We start from the raw sequence: 14,880 nt of genomic DNA, 5'->3' as shown, positions 1-14,880 counted from the left end.
CTCATTTGCAGTAAGGCTTTCAAGATACATGAATTTTTATAGCATTTGTATTTTAAGGATTTAGGGCAAATACAATTTTTTTCTACTTGATAAAAAGAAAATTAGTACTTAAAAGGTTCAAAAATATATCGATTGAGTGATTTTTTTTTACATAAATAAATTATATTGATTTTTAGGATTTAACAGCTGAAAAAACCCTTTCTGCTTCCACTGGAGGCAAAACTGAACAAAATGTTAGTTAAATAGAGAGAGCAGCATTTCTAAGAAATCTGTTGTCAGCATTATAGACCATCTACGCTACAAAGATGTTATTAAATAGGATTTGTTCAATTACTAGATTCTTTTTTCTCATATGATCAGTTATAGAATTTCTGATTTATATCTCTGATTCATAAGACTGGGACTCCACTTTTTGCAAATACATCTGATTGATTTTTTCTGGTCATGATTTAACAGACTTCTTTGAGATGCTCATTTTAACATTTACATAATTTATAATCCCAAATGTATAAAAGACAATGACAAAAGCATCATAAATAAATAATGCAAACTGAAATAGTTATGTCAAACTTTTGGACCTTCTGATAAATTAGCAAAACTGTAACAGAAAAAGTAAAAAATACAGTAAATTGTGACAACGAAAAGTGAAACTGGTGCTAGTAACACTTCCAACAGTCCTGCACAGCCCTGTGCCCCCAGAGTACTGAACCATGAGCTTATTTCAAGTCTCAGAGTGTGAACCGTCAATAAAAATAAGACCATCAGAAGGGATGGAACCCGAGCGGGAAGGGAAAGAAAACGGGAGTAAGTGCTGCTCATGCAGGTGCGCCCCAGCTTGGGAGGCTGAGGAAGAAGGGAAAGTCGAGTTAATTTGCAACATAGTCTCCACTAACTTGATTTGGAATTTGCGTCCAACTGTAAAATATAAACAGAAAAGAGAAAAAAATGGAGATAAGAAAAAAACTTTTCACAGTCGTATTATAAAAGGTGGTACACACGTTTTGACAACCTCAAATAACCTTGACAAAGGGCCCTAGTGAGTGTAAAAGTGTTGAGTGACTATTTTCTCACAGGCTCCAGAAAGAGCCTTCTTCTTGGTGAAGGAAAGCACAAAATAAAAACCCATTGGGCCCTGGTAGTGGTGAGAGCAATTGTTGAGAGAATGAAGTGAGGGCAGAGTGCTGGTTGTGTGCTTGCGAGCAGCCTGCAGCTCCAGGAAGGCGAGCCCCTCGCCCACCCCCGTCGCTGGCCATAACTCAAGGTGTGTAAAGCTTCCTTGTACTGAGAACCTTTTAACCTGGGAGAGGCGGAATACACAAGGATAAAATAATGCCTAGTCAGTCCTTCTTGCTGCAGGTGTCTGAAAAACCATGAAGGGGGAGGGTATGTTACTACCAGCAAGGTTTTGTTTTATAAAGAAATGAATATATGCATTTTCAACCATTAGTTATATATTTCTGTCTATACTACTCATTTAGTAATCATGATAAAATAGGGAAATATTTTAACTAAAAAATATGCACCAGCACTTCCTTTCTCTGTGCTTTTTGGTTCCCCCGTTACATTCTTCCCAGTCAACACAGCTCATGGAACAAAGAGCTACTCTCTGTCTCTTCTTCAGCCCTTCAATAGTAAATCCCCAGACAGCTTTTCTTTGCCATTTTTCCTCCTCAAATAAGTGGGAAACTTGGAAGAGAAGGGGGTAGGGCGTGTCACCAAGTACTGTATTAACTACAATTGCTGGAATGAACAACTGGATAACAGAATGAGAATTCTGTGCCTCCTAGACTAGGTCGACAACACTTATCTAATGAAGTGGCAAGACCCTGCAACTATTAACATCTGTTACCATAGTTCTCAGACAGGAAATCAGGTAGGTAATATCACTTATGGAAACACAGGTTCTTATGAAGGTGAAGTGAGGGAAGTAACAAACCTTTATGGGATAAGAAACTTACAAGTCACAATAATTTCTTAAATGAAAAAGTTCTAATTGGTGTCACTGTTGGAGTCTTTGAGGCCCCCTTCCCCGGCCTGTGCCGCGTGGTCTCTATCTGGGGGCACGGGAGCCCTGGATTCAGGGCAGTTCTGATCACTGCCTGGCTCCCTTTCCGACCCGGGAGCAGGCTCTGAGTTGGGGTTTGGGTTGTCTCCTTTTGTTTTCTTCTTCTTCCTCTTCTGGCTCTCCAGACCTACTATTTCAGAGTGTCTGGCCTGCTGCATGGCTGGCAGAGCCATGCCCATGCCAGGGGAGAGAAACATGGATGGGTAAATGAGTCCGGGAGACACTCCTGGGATGAGAAATGGGTTAAAAGCCACAGGACTACTCGTAGTTATTGCAGGTTCGGACTGATCAGAAAATGGACTAGGACCAGGCTTGTCTTCGGCTAAAGCGTCTGTTTTTACATCATGGCTACTCGGCTTGTCTTCTGCAGTCTTTTCGGTCATGGATATACCACTTTTTGTTGTGCTTGACAGAGGTGCTGGAGCAGTGGAAGTGCAGGTGGTCGCCATGGGTGCATTGAGGAGTCCCCCAACACCAAACATCTGGGGCACCGCGGCCATTCCCGGCAGCATCATGGGCAGCATGCTCAAGGTGCTTTTGACCTCTTCACCCGTGGGCATGGTGGCAAAGCCGGCCGGGAACCCCACCAGCCCCGTGAGGGGGATGCCCGGCATATTTCTCATGTTCTGAAGTCCTACCAGGTCCATCCCAGCAATCAGTCCATTCATGAACAGTGGCCCCATTCCAGAGGGAGAGTCCGCCACGATGGCGGGAGCTTTCAGGAGCTCACTCCGAGGCCGCCTCCCCCTCCTGCGGGGGCCTGCATCTCGAAGTACAGGCTCAGGCAGGGTGTGATTGAACTTGTTTTCTGGGAGAAACCCCTGAAAAAGGACAAAGAAACACAAGATGCTGAAGGTGACTGGATGGTGGGCAATCAGCAGGTGTTCTGCCCTGACCTGTCTTGTCCCAGCCCCACGAAGGATCCCAGAGTGGGAGCGCCTCCTGCCTACCCGCCCAGAGTCCGATGGCTCTCTCGCCTAACTGCACCTGAAGGGCTTCTCCCTCAGAGCCGAGAGCCTGTCACCACCACGCAGCACTTCCAACATGCTCCCCACGCAAAGTGGCGTCCACCGTGTGGAGAAGTTGTCACAGTGCTGGTGGGTGGAGATCAGCACTAAAGACACTCAGGTCTTAGTCAAGACTTTTTTTTTTGATTGAGCTATAACTGACATAACATCATATTAGTTTCAGACTGCACGAGGTAAAAAAAAATACGGAACGCTTCATGAATTTGTGTGTCATCCTTGTGCGGGGACCATGCTACTCTTCTCTCCATTGTTCCAATTTTAGTATACACGCTGCCAAAGTGAGCACAGTCAAGGCTCTTGTGGCTGCTATTCCTTCACCAGATCCCAACATTCATCTTTCTGGTGACACAGGAAGGTTTTTAATTGAAGCCACAAAGCAGAGTAGGTAAGATAGGGTTCTGGGGCAGACAGACCTGAATTTCCATCGTGACTCTGTAAGCCCCTAGCTGTGGGACTCAGGCCACAGCAGTTAACCTCCCAGAGGTGTGGTGAGAAAGGACAATGGCACCTATCTTGTGGGGTTACTGAAAGGGGAGTGTTGAATACACGACCTGACCACAGGAAGAAGTGCTCACTAAAGGACACTATTAGTTGTGTGTGTGTGTCCCACTTTCCTCTGGAGTGCAATGACTCTGACACGAAACATGCTGCCTACGTGGTTGTTGAAGAAATGAAGGCAGTCTTGAGTATTGTTGCGGAAATACATCAAAATAAGTAATGTTCTGGTTTCCCTTAAGGGAGACAATCTATTTTTCCTCTGCTCAGAGGTTTGCTCTCCAGTTTTCTTACTCCAGAATTAAGCCCTTCTGCTCCACATGGACTGAACTGGGACAGTGCCTTGGACTTACAGCTCTGCCTGCACACAGGTCACCCGGCACCACATCTTAGAATATGTCACCATCACACATCCGGATGATTTAGCTACAGAGAGTCACAGAAAAGAACCTATTGCTGTAACAGGATCAGTGAGCGGCAGGCAGCACGATGGAGAGAAAGCGGAAGCGGGGAGTGGGCCTGCTGCAGCCGCACACGCTCCTCCTCCATGACGGGCTCGAGCTTGCGGGGCAGAGAGGACCCGGCAAGAACCTGGCTCAAGACCTTGCTCTCCTAGAGCTCACGGTCTGGTTGCAGAGAAAGAATTAAACCACTGCAATTACAAGGTATCTAACTCTGAATGTGTTTCAAAACTGGTGTGAATAATCCCCATAGAAAGAAATGTTTTCCCCACAGAAAGGGAGACATTTCTTTCAGGACTCAGCGCCTGAAATGCCTACATCCCCCTGGGTAACGGCACCCCTTTCCCTCTTTCCATTACCCTCCACTCCTCACTGATATCATTTAGTTTATCGAGGATACATGTCCACGGTATTAAAGGCAAATTACATTTCTGTTGTTGAGTAGTCTGTCTTCTTCGTACAGAGGAGCATAAAGAAAAAGCCTTTCCTTGTGGGCCCCTGGGAGTCCTCTCCCCTGAGCCACATGGAAGGGAAGCAGCTCTAACTGCCCGGGCTTCTCCTTCTCTTATTCCTGTCACAAAGTTGGTGTTCTGCTACCACCTTCTCTTTGATCACAGCAATGGTGAGGTCAAAGATGTCCAGAGTGGCCTGGAGGGATCTGTGACTGGATTCACCGTGGAGACGGAGGTCACCATCAGGGCTGGGGTGTGGAGAGAGGGTAGGGGCAGGCCCAAGAGGCCCCTGCACATTGCAAGAGGTGGCAGAGCTCAACAGTGAGGGTCCTCGGCGCCATGCTGGAGGAGCCCATGCTTCTCTATGGCTGCCTCTGCTGCCTTTTCAGGATTCTAAGGCGTTTGTGTGAATGTCTTCCCTTCCTGTGAGTCTGCAGTGAGGGGATCTGGCAAGAAGTAGCCGAGACCCCACCAGCCCACAGCCTCCTTGTCTTTGAGGCTCAGCAGCAGGGACCCAGCTGCACTCCTCAGTGGAGCATACTTCGAACAAGAAAGAGGTGCTGGTCTCACTGAGACACCAGAAGGGCCAGAAAAATCCTTTTATTAGGGCCAAGAGTCCTAGAGAATGTGGAGAAAGAAGGCAGGGAAGCTAAGGATATCCAGGCCTGAGAGCAGTTAAGAAATCTCTTTACAACCTTCCCAAAGACACCTACTTTGAACTTTAATCCAGTAGCTCTGGTGTTTCCATTTGGTTCACTGCCTCTCTTCTCCCTTAACTGTTAAAGAAGTCAAACCCTTAAACAATCCGACAAATCTTTGCTTAAGGGTAGTCGTAGAGACAGGGTTAGCTGGTGACACCAGTTCATGTTGTCAGTGAGCTGTGGGCACACGCGTGTGGCGGGCTCTTAAATGAGAAGCGGCCGGGATGCCCTGATTCCCACGGTAGTGAGGATCCTCAGCAGCAAGGGACAGTGGCTGTCAGCAGCGCTAATGAGGGGCGGTGATGACAGGAGGAGCAGCAGAGTAACGACAGCCTATTAATTAAACATTGACCCTGCGTCAGGTGCTGTGCTAAGGGCTCCATCTGCACGATCTCAGTTAATCATCACACCGACCCTATGGAGGCAGTACTATTACCACAGCCATTTTACAGGGAGTTTACAGATTCACAGACACATGAAAACTGTGCGCTTGAATGTTCCAAAGTCCCCAGATATAATGTTTTTTTTGAAGTCCTACATTTGTCCTTCAATTTCCCAAAGAATATTCAAGAAAAACCAGGTCCTCATGGGCAAAAAGCTTTATGATGGCCAATTTTGTTTGACGAGAAACTCTTCTCAAAAAGCCTTGGTTTAGCAGAAGTGGGAGAAACCTCTGACACTGTCATGTTTGGCGCCCCTTTCTTACACATCAAGAGCAGCAGGGCTTTGACCCTGGGGGCACAGCTGGTCAGGGACAGAGGAAGCTAGAATCCAGGCCCTGGGGCTCCCAGCCCATGGCTCTCCGCAGGCCCCACACCACACTCGTCTTTCATTCCCACCTGTGCCCAGCCACCAGTCTGTGAGGCTGGTTTGTCCTGCAGTGTGCTGGGCGCCTGCTTGCTCTGGTTCAGGGGAGGATCAGTCGGGGAGCAATTCCTCCCTGATTCCTGTTACTAGACAGACAGGAGGACTTGACAGATTGGGGCCAGGCTAAAAGCATAATTTCCTGCCAGTCTATCTTGAGCCCATTAACGCAAATTGCCTCATTCTGGACTACACCGCATAGGCTCAGGCCTGCTGGGCACACCACCTCAGCCTTAGGTAACCACAACTCAACCACAGGCTTTTCCAGGCCCTCTTCCCTGCAGCCTAACCACAGCCAAAAGCCAGGGAAAGGTGTTGGGGTGTGTCTTTTTCCTTTAAACCCACAAATCTTCCCTCATAACTCTCCAGTGGGAGGGCATGTTCGATCTGAGAAGTCTTTCTGTTGGGAAGAAAACAAACCCCAGAGCCTGATGAATAACTTCCATCTTATTTTCAAACAATCTGCTATAAATCAGACATTCTTTAACATACTTTATTCTGAGTTCATCAGGGCATTTAGGACTGGCTAGCTCACTTAAGACAGCCTGCATCCTGCAGACAGACCTTTGGTCTCTCTGGCCCTGCCCAATAAGTTCAAGTCACACTCCTCAGGCATCAGAATGTCCAAAAATGTCCCTTCCCTGCCCTTGTTGAGAACCACTGATGTAGTGAGAATGCTGGGACCTTTCAGAACTTGGAAGCTGCCAAGAAGGCACAAGCTGGCTGCCTCGTCCCCTTCAGAGTGGGTGAGCAGCAGCAGAAAGGCCCCACGGTGAAGAGAAGAGTCCTTCATCTACAGCAAAGCAAGAGGCACGCTGGCAGAGGAAGTCTGCTCTCACTTCCTGTGGGAGGGAGAGTCACTCCAGCCACCCAGCTGCTGCCCACCCTAGTCAGGTGCCCCTCCCAGCGGCTCGGCGACCACACACAGCGGCCACGTTGGGCTTTGGCAGCTCTCCCGCCTGGTAATTGCAGCCTGGGAGCAGACCTGCTTCCTCTTCCAGGAGAGCCTGGGGAGAGGGCAAGAGGAGCAGGGAAAAGGAGAGTCAGAATGAAGCAACACAGGAGGCAAATTTGTTTCTTAGACGATTACATGGGCATCCCAACCCCAGAAGAACATCTTTCTTCATCAATACATGGTAGCATTTATTCCAAGGCCTGCTTATTCAACTCTAAAACTTAACTCCTGGGTAGAGGTGGAGAAGCAGGTGGTGACCAAAACTTCCTTACTCCTCCCAGGAAGGTTGGTAGGTTCAGCCAACAAACATTCACCAAATGAAAACAGACTTAAACAACAAAATGCAGTGTGTGAATCCTAATTTAAAAATCCTAAAGACATAGAAAGTAAAATAAAACAAAAACTAGCTCTCACAGACATTTTTGGGACAACAGGAAATCTGAATATGGACTAGATATTAGATACTATTAATATTCATGTGTGATAATGGTAATAGTTACATAGAAAACATTCTGAGCAGATGCATGCTGAAGTGTTTAGGGGTGATGTGTCATGCCTGCAATTTACTGTCAAATGGTGCAGCTAGAAACAAACAAAAAAACTAAACACATATGTAAAACAAACACAACTTACACAGATAAAATATATAAGGTAGGTGCACGTGCACACATACATTTAATGAGCGACCACTATGTACCAGGCGTCCTGAAAGCTGAATCCCACGGCCTTGTGTACAGCCTGTGTGATACGAGGTCTGTGGAGCTCGCCCAGCTGAGCCACAGCACCCAGCAGAAGGGGCTGAAGGAAGACGTTCCTTGTGGGATTTGAATCTGTTTCTAGAAGAAGGAGAAGGCACACCCCAGAGGGCTCTTGTCCCAGGAGGCGCCGTGGGAGGCACGGGTGAGGGGAGACGGGCCCTCCTGGAGCCAAGCAGAGTGTTGCAGCAGCTCTTTCTCATTGGGAAGCCTGAGAGGCCTAAAGACTAGGTGGACGAGTGCTTGCCGTTCTCGCCTTAACTGCAGCAAAAGGGCCTCCGAGGCAGGGACTGTGTTTATTTAACAAAGGAGGGAAAGTGCATCTCTGCTAAGAGGCTGGCTTGCAAGAACAGCTTAGAAATGGGTTTTCTGGCAAGGGGTCAGCGTCTGCAGGGGCCTGATGAGCAGTGATTTCCAGAGAACACAAGGGAAATTGTCAGACATGCGGAGAGAAATCAGAAAGCCAAGGGGGAAACCACATGTTTTTTTTTTTTTTGACAAGTCTCTAAACCAAGATCTCAGAGACTACAACAAATAAAGAACTGGGGGTCACTACTGGACAACTTACAGAGACACTGCGTGCTAAGACAACAGGAGAACACAGGGAGGCAGCGTGAGGGCTTGAGAAAGACAGATGGGGTAAGAACCGAAGCTGAACCAGCTTGTACAGCACAAGCAGGTCTAAGAAAAGAGGTGGTAGAGACATTTTCCGAGAATAAAGCAAGAGAAGAAAGAGGGCAGCTTTTCCAACGTGACCAACTTTCTAATAAGCAGCCCCCAGGGTCTGGCCCAGGCCTCCCTCCCACAGTAGCTGCTGTGGTGGATGCAGAAGGGCGAGAGCAGACACGTAGAGATGCTGGAAGAGGAATCATCCAGGTGACAAAATCAGCAACAAGCTCCTTGAGAACATTAAGTAACAGCTTCTTCGTGCACAAGGAGGGGGAAATTACTATGGTAGGCGGTCCTTGGGAGCTAAAAAAAGAAATCACACCCAGGCAATCCCACCAAGAAGGGAATTCACACTGAAGCAAAGCCGTGGCTGGCAGAGCACTGAAGAGAGGCATTCAGGAAGCCTGTGGGTTTAGGGGATAACCCAGGAAGAGCAGATCCCCATGAGGACCTTCAGAGGCTCCCTATTTGGGCAGAATGCACTTTTTATGCACGTTTATGTATAATTTGCCCAAGCTCTTCACATTTTCAGGTTGAAATGTTATTACTGCCCCCTAGAGGTTATGAATTTTCTATTTCAAATTTGTACTCATCTGTAAACTATAATTAACTCAGATTCATTATACTAGAAGTATTGTGCAGATGTCTTTGAAGTCTCTTCCAGGCTCATGATTTTATAATAGGAAAAGCGTAGTGCTTGGAGTCAGATGTTTTTCATTGCCAGTGAGGACACCAGGAGGAAAAGTACTAAATGATAGCCAGAAAAACTTAGATTAGAAAATAAAAATTTTCAATAATGAAGTTTGTTAAACACTGGAAACAGACTCCTGACAAGAGTCAAGGTATCTTTTCTCTGTAACTCTCTACAAATAGGGAGGAAAAAATCTCAAGCTTTAGGAATGGTTTAAGTACAAACTTAAACCAAAAGTTTTGGAGATAAAGCCTGAAAACAAACGACTCTGCGAAGTCATACCACTGCTCAAGACGCCCCAAGACCACTTATCAGTACTCATCAACTTCCCATGCTGGCCTCCTGTCCTCTCAGAAAACGACACCCAGCTACCCACTTCCCAGCTGGTGCTTCCTCTCTGAGTCTGCAAGGCTTGGCTCCACCAGGACATGTCTCTGTTCCTTACCCTCAGTCCTGGCTCCTTGGGGACAGCAGGAACCCTCTCTTCCCCGCTCAGAGAGTTGACATCTAATTTTCCAGGTTCCTTACAGCGTGGCCTCCTCTGCTTTGGTTTGTCTGAAAAATTCTAGAAGGCAAATGGAAACCAACATCACAAAACATTCTGTCACAGATTCTTCTGATGAAGGTTGGTGCTTTTCACGTGGGTTTGCTATTTTCTCATTAGAGACCCTCTGCACAGGACTCAATCAGGTTAGGTTGAAGGGAACAGCCACCTGGCCCTCACCTAGGCTCTCTCCTTGAAGCAACAGCACTCCTACAGTAAGCTGGAGAACAGGCTGTGTGGGCCTCCTGGCCCTCCAGACCAGAACACCTAAGCTGACCCACCAGTCTCCCAGGGCACTGCTTAATTCCCAGCCTTTTCCTCCTAATCATCTTCCCAGATTCTCTCTCCACTGCTACCTGCCTGGTGGGCTTTGTCTATCTCTGCAGGGTGTGCATCCGTGAATGCATTCTCCTCTTTTTCTTGTGAGCTCTCTACCTCTGTATCTTATTAATCAGATGTACCCAGGACAAAGATGGTGGTGGGGTAAACAAGCAAATGAGAAAAGAAAAACCCAGAGAAGACATCAGTGCTCAGGAGCCCTCTCCTACGTATTTCTAATCTGAAGGATCTAGGGCAAAGGCAGTAAGAGGACTTGAGGAAAAGTCCCAAAGCAGGAAGTGTAAAACATCCTTGCAAAGTGGTAACGTATTAACTTGAAAAAAATACACAAGAATGTTTTCATGAAGTGGCAGCGTTTATAGAACTTAAAGATTTCCTTGTGAGCTTATGATACAAAGCGTGGTAATTCTGGGGAGAGAGGGGGCTGAGCTTAGGCCAGTTCTGTCCTCATAAGCTTTTGCATGTCTACTTCTTGGCACAGCATTCTGACATGGGCTGTAACTTCTGTTATTGGAAAACAACCAAAATTTAAACTTTTTTTTTTATTTTTAAACTTTAAAATGATGTTCTTAGTTGACACCGATTTCTCTCAAACTTCTTGGTCTCCCTCAGCATGCTTCTTATCAAAAAGGGCATCAAGTTAGCAGGACCAACCAGTCTCAGGCAGCACCAACAAACACTTACTGCTCCAAAGCCAGGAACTTCTAAGGAGTAGTCAGCCTGCTGCCTCAGCCAGTCAAGCAGACTCTTGCTGGGAATGGCTTTCTCGGCCTGGCTGCTGGCTGCTGGGGCTGGCTCGGGGGCTGAGGTGGCAGGTACTGGCCCTTCAGGGTGTGAGGTGCTCAGGCGGGCCTGCCCTGGGTCTTCATGAACTTCCTGGAAAAAGGAAAAACAAGTATGTGCAGTTAATCACTATAGAATGAAAACTAGTTTCTAAAAGGAAAACACATGAGGTGTTCTTTGACTCTTTCCATCTGTTTCCACTGTAATATTATAGTCAGATGCTGCATAATGATGTTTCAGTCAATGACGGACCACGTGTACAATGGTGGTCCCATAAGATGAGTACCATGTAGCCTCGGTGTGTAGTTGGCTATGCCATCTAGGTCTGTGTAAGGACACTCTACAATGTTCACACAACAATGCAATTCTCAGAATGTGTCCCTGGCCTCAAGTGACATGTGACTATACTCTGCTGGGTTTTTAAATAAGAATCCTGACCACACATGAGCTCTGGCACGTGCTGGCTGTTCCCTCCACCTGAATGCTCTTCTCCCACTCTTGTCTACCTGGTAAACTTTAATTCCACCCTATCTGCTCAGGTTCAGTGTTACCTCCTTTGTCATCGTCACTGACAGTCCCAGGCAACGTTGGCTGCTCCACTTCCTGTTCCCCCACAGCACTCTCAAGGTTTTCACATAACAGGAAATGCCACACTGCAATTTACTTACCCATTTCTCCCTCTATAGTTTGAATGCCTATCTTACGCATCTCTGTATTCCCAGCGCCTATAATTAGGTCTACAATATCAATGCTAAATAAATGCTTGCATAACAAATGTAAAAAAATACTCTGAGGCTAAGGGAAAAAAAATTTATCAGTCATTCCATTGGAATTCTATGATCATTACAGAGAAAATATGGCTTTGTGCCTCTAAAAAATGAGACAACATTCTTAAAATCTTGCAGGACTGGGCAGGGAAGGAATTTGCCACTTCAGTTTCCCAAAATTATATAGAAAGTCTAAGAGGAAGACACATCGCAAACAATATCCCTTAGTAATAAAGCTCTAGAGAACAAAGTCTTTGGTTCCCTGATCTGCTACTTACTAGCTGGATAATCTTGGGCACATTATTTAATGCTTGTAAGACTGTTTCCTCATCTATAAAATAGGAACAATAACAACACCTTCACAGGGTGGTTGTGAGGATCACATAGAACAATCACGTAAAATCCTGAACACAGTGCCTGGCACATAGTAAGCACTCAATAAATACTGGAATTATTATTCCTTTAAAAATAAGAAAACATGAAATGTGGTTCCCTTTTTGGAGCTCAAAATTCAATAAATAGGAAAAACCAAAATACAAAGAGAAGCCAGTGGTCTTTAACACATTAAGCAGTCTAAGAGGATCTCTCTTGGCCAGGTGTATAGTTTTTGACCTTTTCTGCTGTTTACAATGATCTCCTTTGAGTTTAGAATGTCTTAGAGTGATCTCGGTGAATCCTCACAGCAACCCTCTGTGATAGATGCTGCCACCCCCACTTTACTTGATAAGAGGAGCAAAGTGAGGCTTGGTGGTGTGCTCAGTGTTGCCCAGTAAGTCAAGTAGTAGAGCCACGACCAACATTCAGGAAGTCCTGACTCCTCTTCCTTCTCCCATACCCCAGCTCCTAGAAAGCCCACTAACCTGGAGCAACACTGCTGCAAACTCAACCCCATTGTCTTGCTTTACTCATTCAATCATCAGTGGTTCTTCCGAAACACTGGAGAATTTGGGTTGTCTCTATGTGAAATGGCAAGACCTCCTGGCTTATTTCTCCAGGTTGCATGCAGATTAAGGGCCCTTAATGGATTAATACCTATTTCTAGAAAAGACTGAGGGCAACTTATAACGAGGACATAATGAAAATAAGTAGGACAACTGAAATAGGGATAAAAGATATATAAACCAAAAAATTTTATGTCTGAGGAAGAAGCGTTTGATGCTCAGAGTAGAAAGGTCGATGTTTTTACCTAATGGCCTCATATACCCACCAAGATTCCTGCCTGAAGTGTTTGTTCCTTCAAAAAGATGAGGTCCATCCCTCCTTCAACATGTTTCCGTCTCCCTCTCCGCCTCCTCGTGGCAGCATCATCTCTTCTGAGGCTTCCGTTGACGATCTGTCCAGTCACTGGATGGATCAGGCCAGCTTGCAGAATCCCAGACAAGTCCATGCCAAGAGCTCCTTGAAGGGAACCGATAGCTCCAATCTTAGGGGTGCTGGCGCTCACTGGGAAAGGGGATGTGGCTCCTGGGGACCCTTCTGATGTGCAGGAGAGGTCTATTGCTGACTCCCCATGCCAGCCGTTGAGGACGACGGCGGGGTGCCCACGGGTGGCAGAGAACTGTTCCAGGCTCCGAGCCTTTGCATCCCTCTCCACCTCAAACTCATAAGGACGTCTGTGCTTTTGTTCATCCTTTGTGAATATTGGGGCCAAGAAGCTCTCCTGTGAACACACACATGTGGCAAGAGCAGTGTGAACATCATTCTGTGGCTGAATGGCAGCTCCTTCCCCAGGCCTGACTGCCTTGGGCCTGGTAGGATTTCTCATCCTCTTCTGAGAGATTCTTCTAACTCAAGCCTTCTTAAACTTTAGTACCAAATTACCCGGCTAGCTTGTTAAAATGCAGCCTCTACTTCAGTGGGCCTGAGATTCTGCATTTCTAACAGGTTTCCAGATGCTGCTAAAGCTGCTAGTCCATGAACTACACTTGCAGTTGCAAGGTTATAATTTAGGAAATCTCAACATCAGCTGTACATCAGAATCAACTGAAAAGTTAAACAAAAATTCCAAAGCTCAGTCCACACCCCAACTAAATCAGAATCAGCAGGGGCCGGCCCTATGGCTTAGTGGTTAAGTGCGCGCGCTCCGCTACTGGCGGCCCGGGTTCGGATCCCGGGCGCGCACCGACGCACCGCTTCTCCGGCCATGCTGAGGCCGCGTCCCACATGCAGCAACTAGAAGGATGTGCAGCTATGCCATACAACTATCTACTGGGGCTTTGGGGAAAAAAAAAGGAGGAGGATTGGCAATAGATGTTAGCTCAGAGCCGGTCTTCCTCAGCAAAAAGAGGAGGATTAGCATGGATGTTAGCTCAGGGCTGATCTTCCTCACAAAAAAAAAAAAAAAAAAAAAATCAGAATCAGCAGCTCTTCAAGGTCCCCAGAGGATTCCAATGTGCGGTTGAGAGTGAGAGCCAGTGTGCTAACACATCTCCTATGAATCTTGAGTTTTGAGTTTACAAAACGCACTCCTGCTTTCATTTCCCTTATTTCTATCAGCTGCATCGTTCTCTTGGTCCTCCAAGTGTCGAACACATGGATCCACTCATGCCTCCCTTTCCTTATATAGCTATTAGTCATCATGTCATGCCTGCCAGTTCTCCCCCCTTTATATGTATCTACCCTGCCACTAATCTAGTCTAGAACCTCTCTCTTCGTCAGATCCCCACTTGGCCTCCTAGCCTCTGAGGCATTCCCTTTTCCTGATCCTCATCTCCATGAACCTGCAGACCATTCCAGTTGAGCTGAACCTGCTTTCATCATCCATTTCTCCGCTCCAAAACTTTTTAATAGCTCTCTGCTGCCTATAGGATAAAATCCAAATTCCTCAATTAACACTAATGGCTTTACAAAAAAAATAAAAAAATCCTATCCATTAAGTAAATATCTGTTGAATGAATGACTCAGTCGAGAAGTGTAAAGTGTCCCCCATTCTTTGTTTTATGGTCAACACCATTGTTATGGCCTCACCTTCTGGATCTGGGCAACCAGTGCTGCACCATTGCTGAAGCTGTGTTCTGATGCCTCTGGCTCTGAGAGGCTGCTTCGAGAACCAGCACTGCTGGTTAACACAGGGGTGGGCACTGTGCCCGAGGGCTCATACTGCTGGTTGGAGGGCCACTTTCCCTTTAACACCACATGGCAGATATTATCTAGGCGGTTGATTATCACGCGATCCTGTAAAAAAGAAGAGAAGCTCTGAGGGATAAGTACCAAGTTGCCCAAATTCACTAAGTCCCTTGAGATCAAGGGTCAAGTTTATTAACCAGAAGGAGCTGATTAGAAAAGAGCACACTCAAATGTACCCACTTTAC

General features: G+C 46.5%; 1 protein-coding gene and 1 non-coding gene across 3 annotated transcripts in view; both read right to left on the bottom strand.

Moving 5' to 3' along the window:
- Positions 1–33: 33 nt before the first annotated feature.
- CHD6 (chromodomain helicase DNA binding protein 6) overlaps positions 34–14,880 on the bottom strand; it is a 199,106-nt gene continuing 184,259 nt past the window's right edge. For both annotated transcript variants that reach the window (XM_014787440.2, XM_087445250.1), the window contains 5 exons: positions 14,537–14,743; positions 12,777–13,229; positions 10,704–10,895; positions 9,582–9,701; positions 34–2,886 (listed from right to left, as the gene is read on the bottom strand). In XM_014787440.2, the coding sequence (XP_014642926.1) occupies positions 1,990–2,886; positions 9,582–9,701; positions 10,704–10,895; positions 12,777–13,229; positions 14,537–14,743 (1,869 nt within the window). In that variant the 3' untranslated portion in view covers positions 34–1,989. The remainder of the gene's footprint in view (positions 2,887–9,581; positions 9,702–10,703; positions 10,896–12,776; positions 13,230–14,536; positions 14,744–14,880) is intronic.
- Positions 3,273–3,379, bottom strand: LOC147914216 (U6 spliceosomal RNA). The gene has a single exon (XR_015555680.1). It is a non-coding gene; the product is annotated as a U6 spliceosomal RNA (small nuclear RNA).

The sequence above is a fragment of the Ceratotherium simum genome, chromosome 21 (genome assembly GCF_057802395.1).
Source record: "Ceratotherium simum simum isolate JZ-2026a chromosome 21, ASM5780239v1, whole genome shotgun sequence".
NCBI classification, from domain to species: Eukaryota; Metazoa; Chordata; class Mammalia; order Perissodactyla; family Rhinocerotidae; genus Ceratotherium; species Ceratotherium simum.
This window is presented reverse-complemented; position numbering and strand designations above follow the sequence as displayed.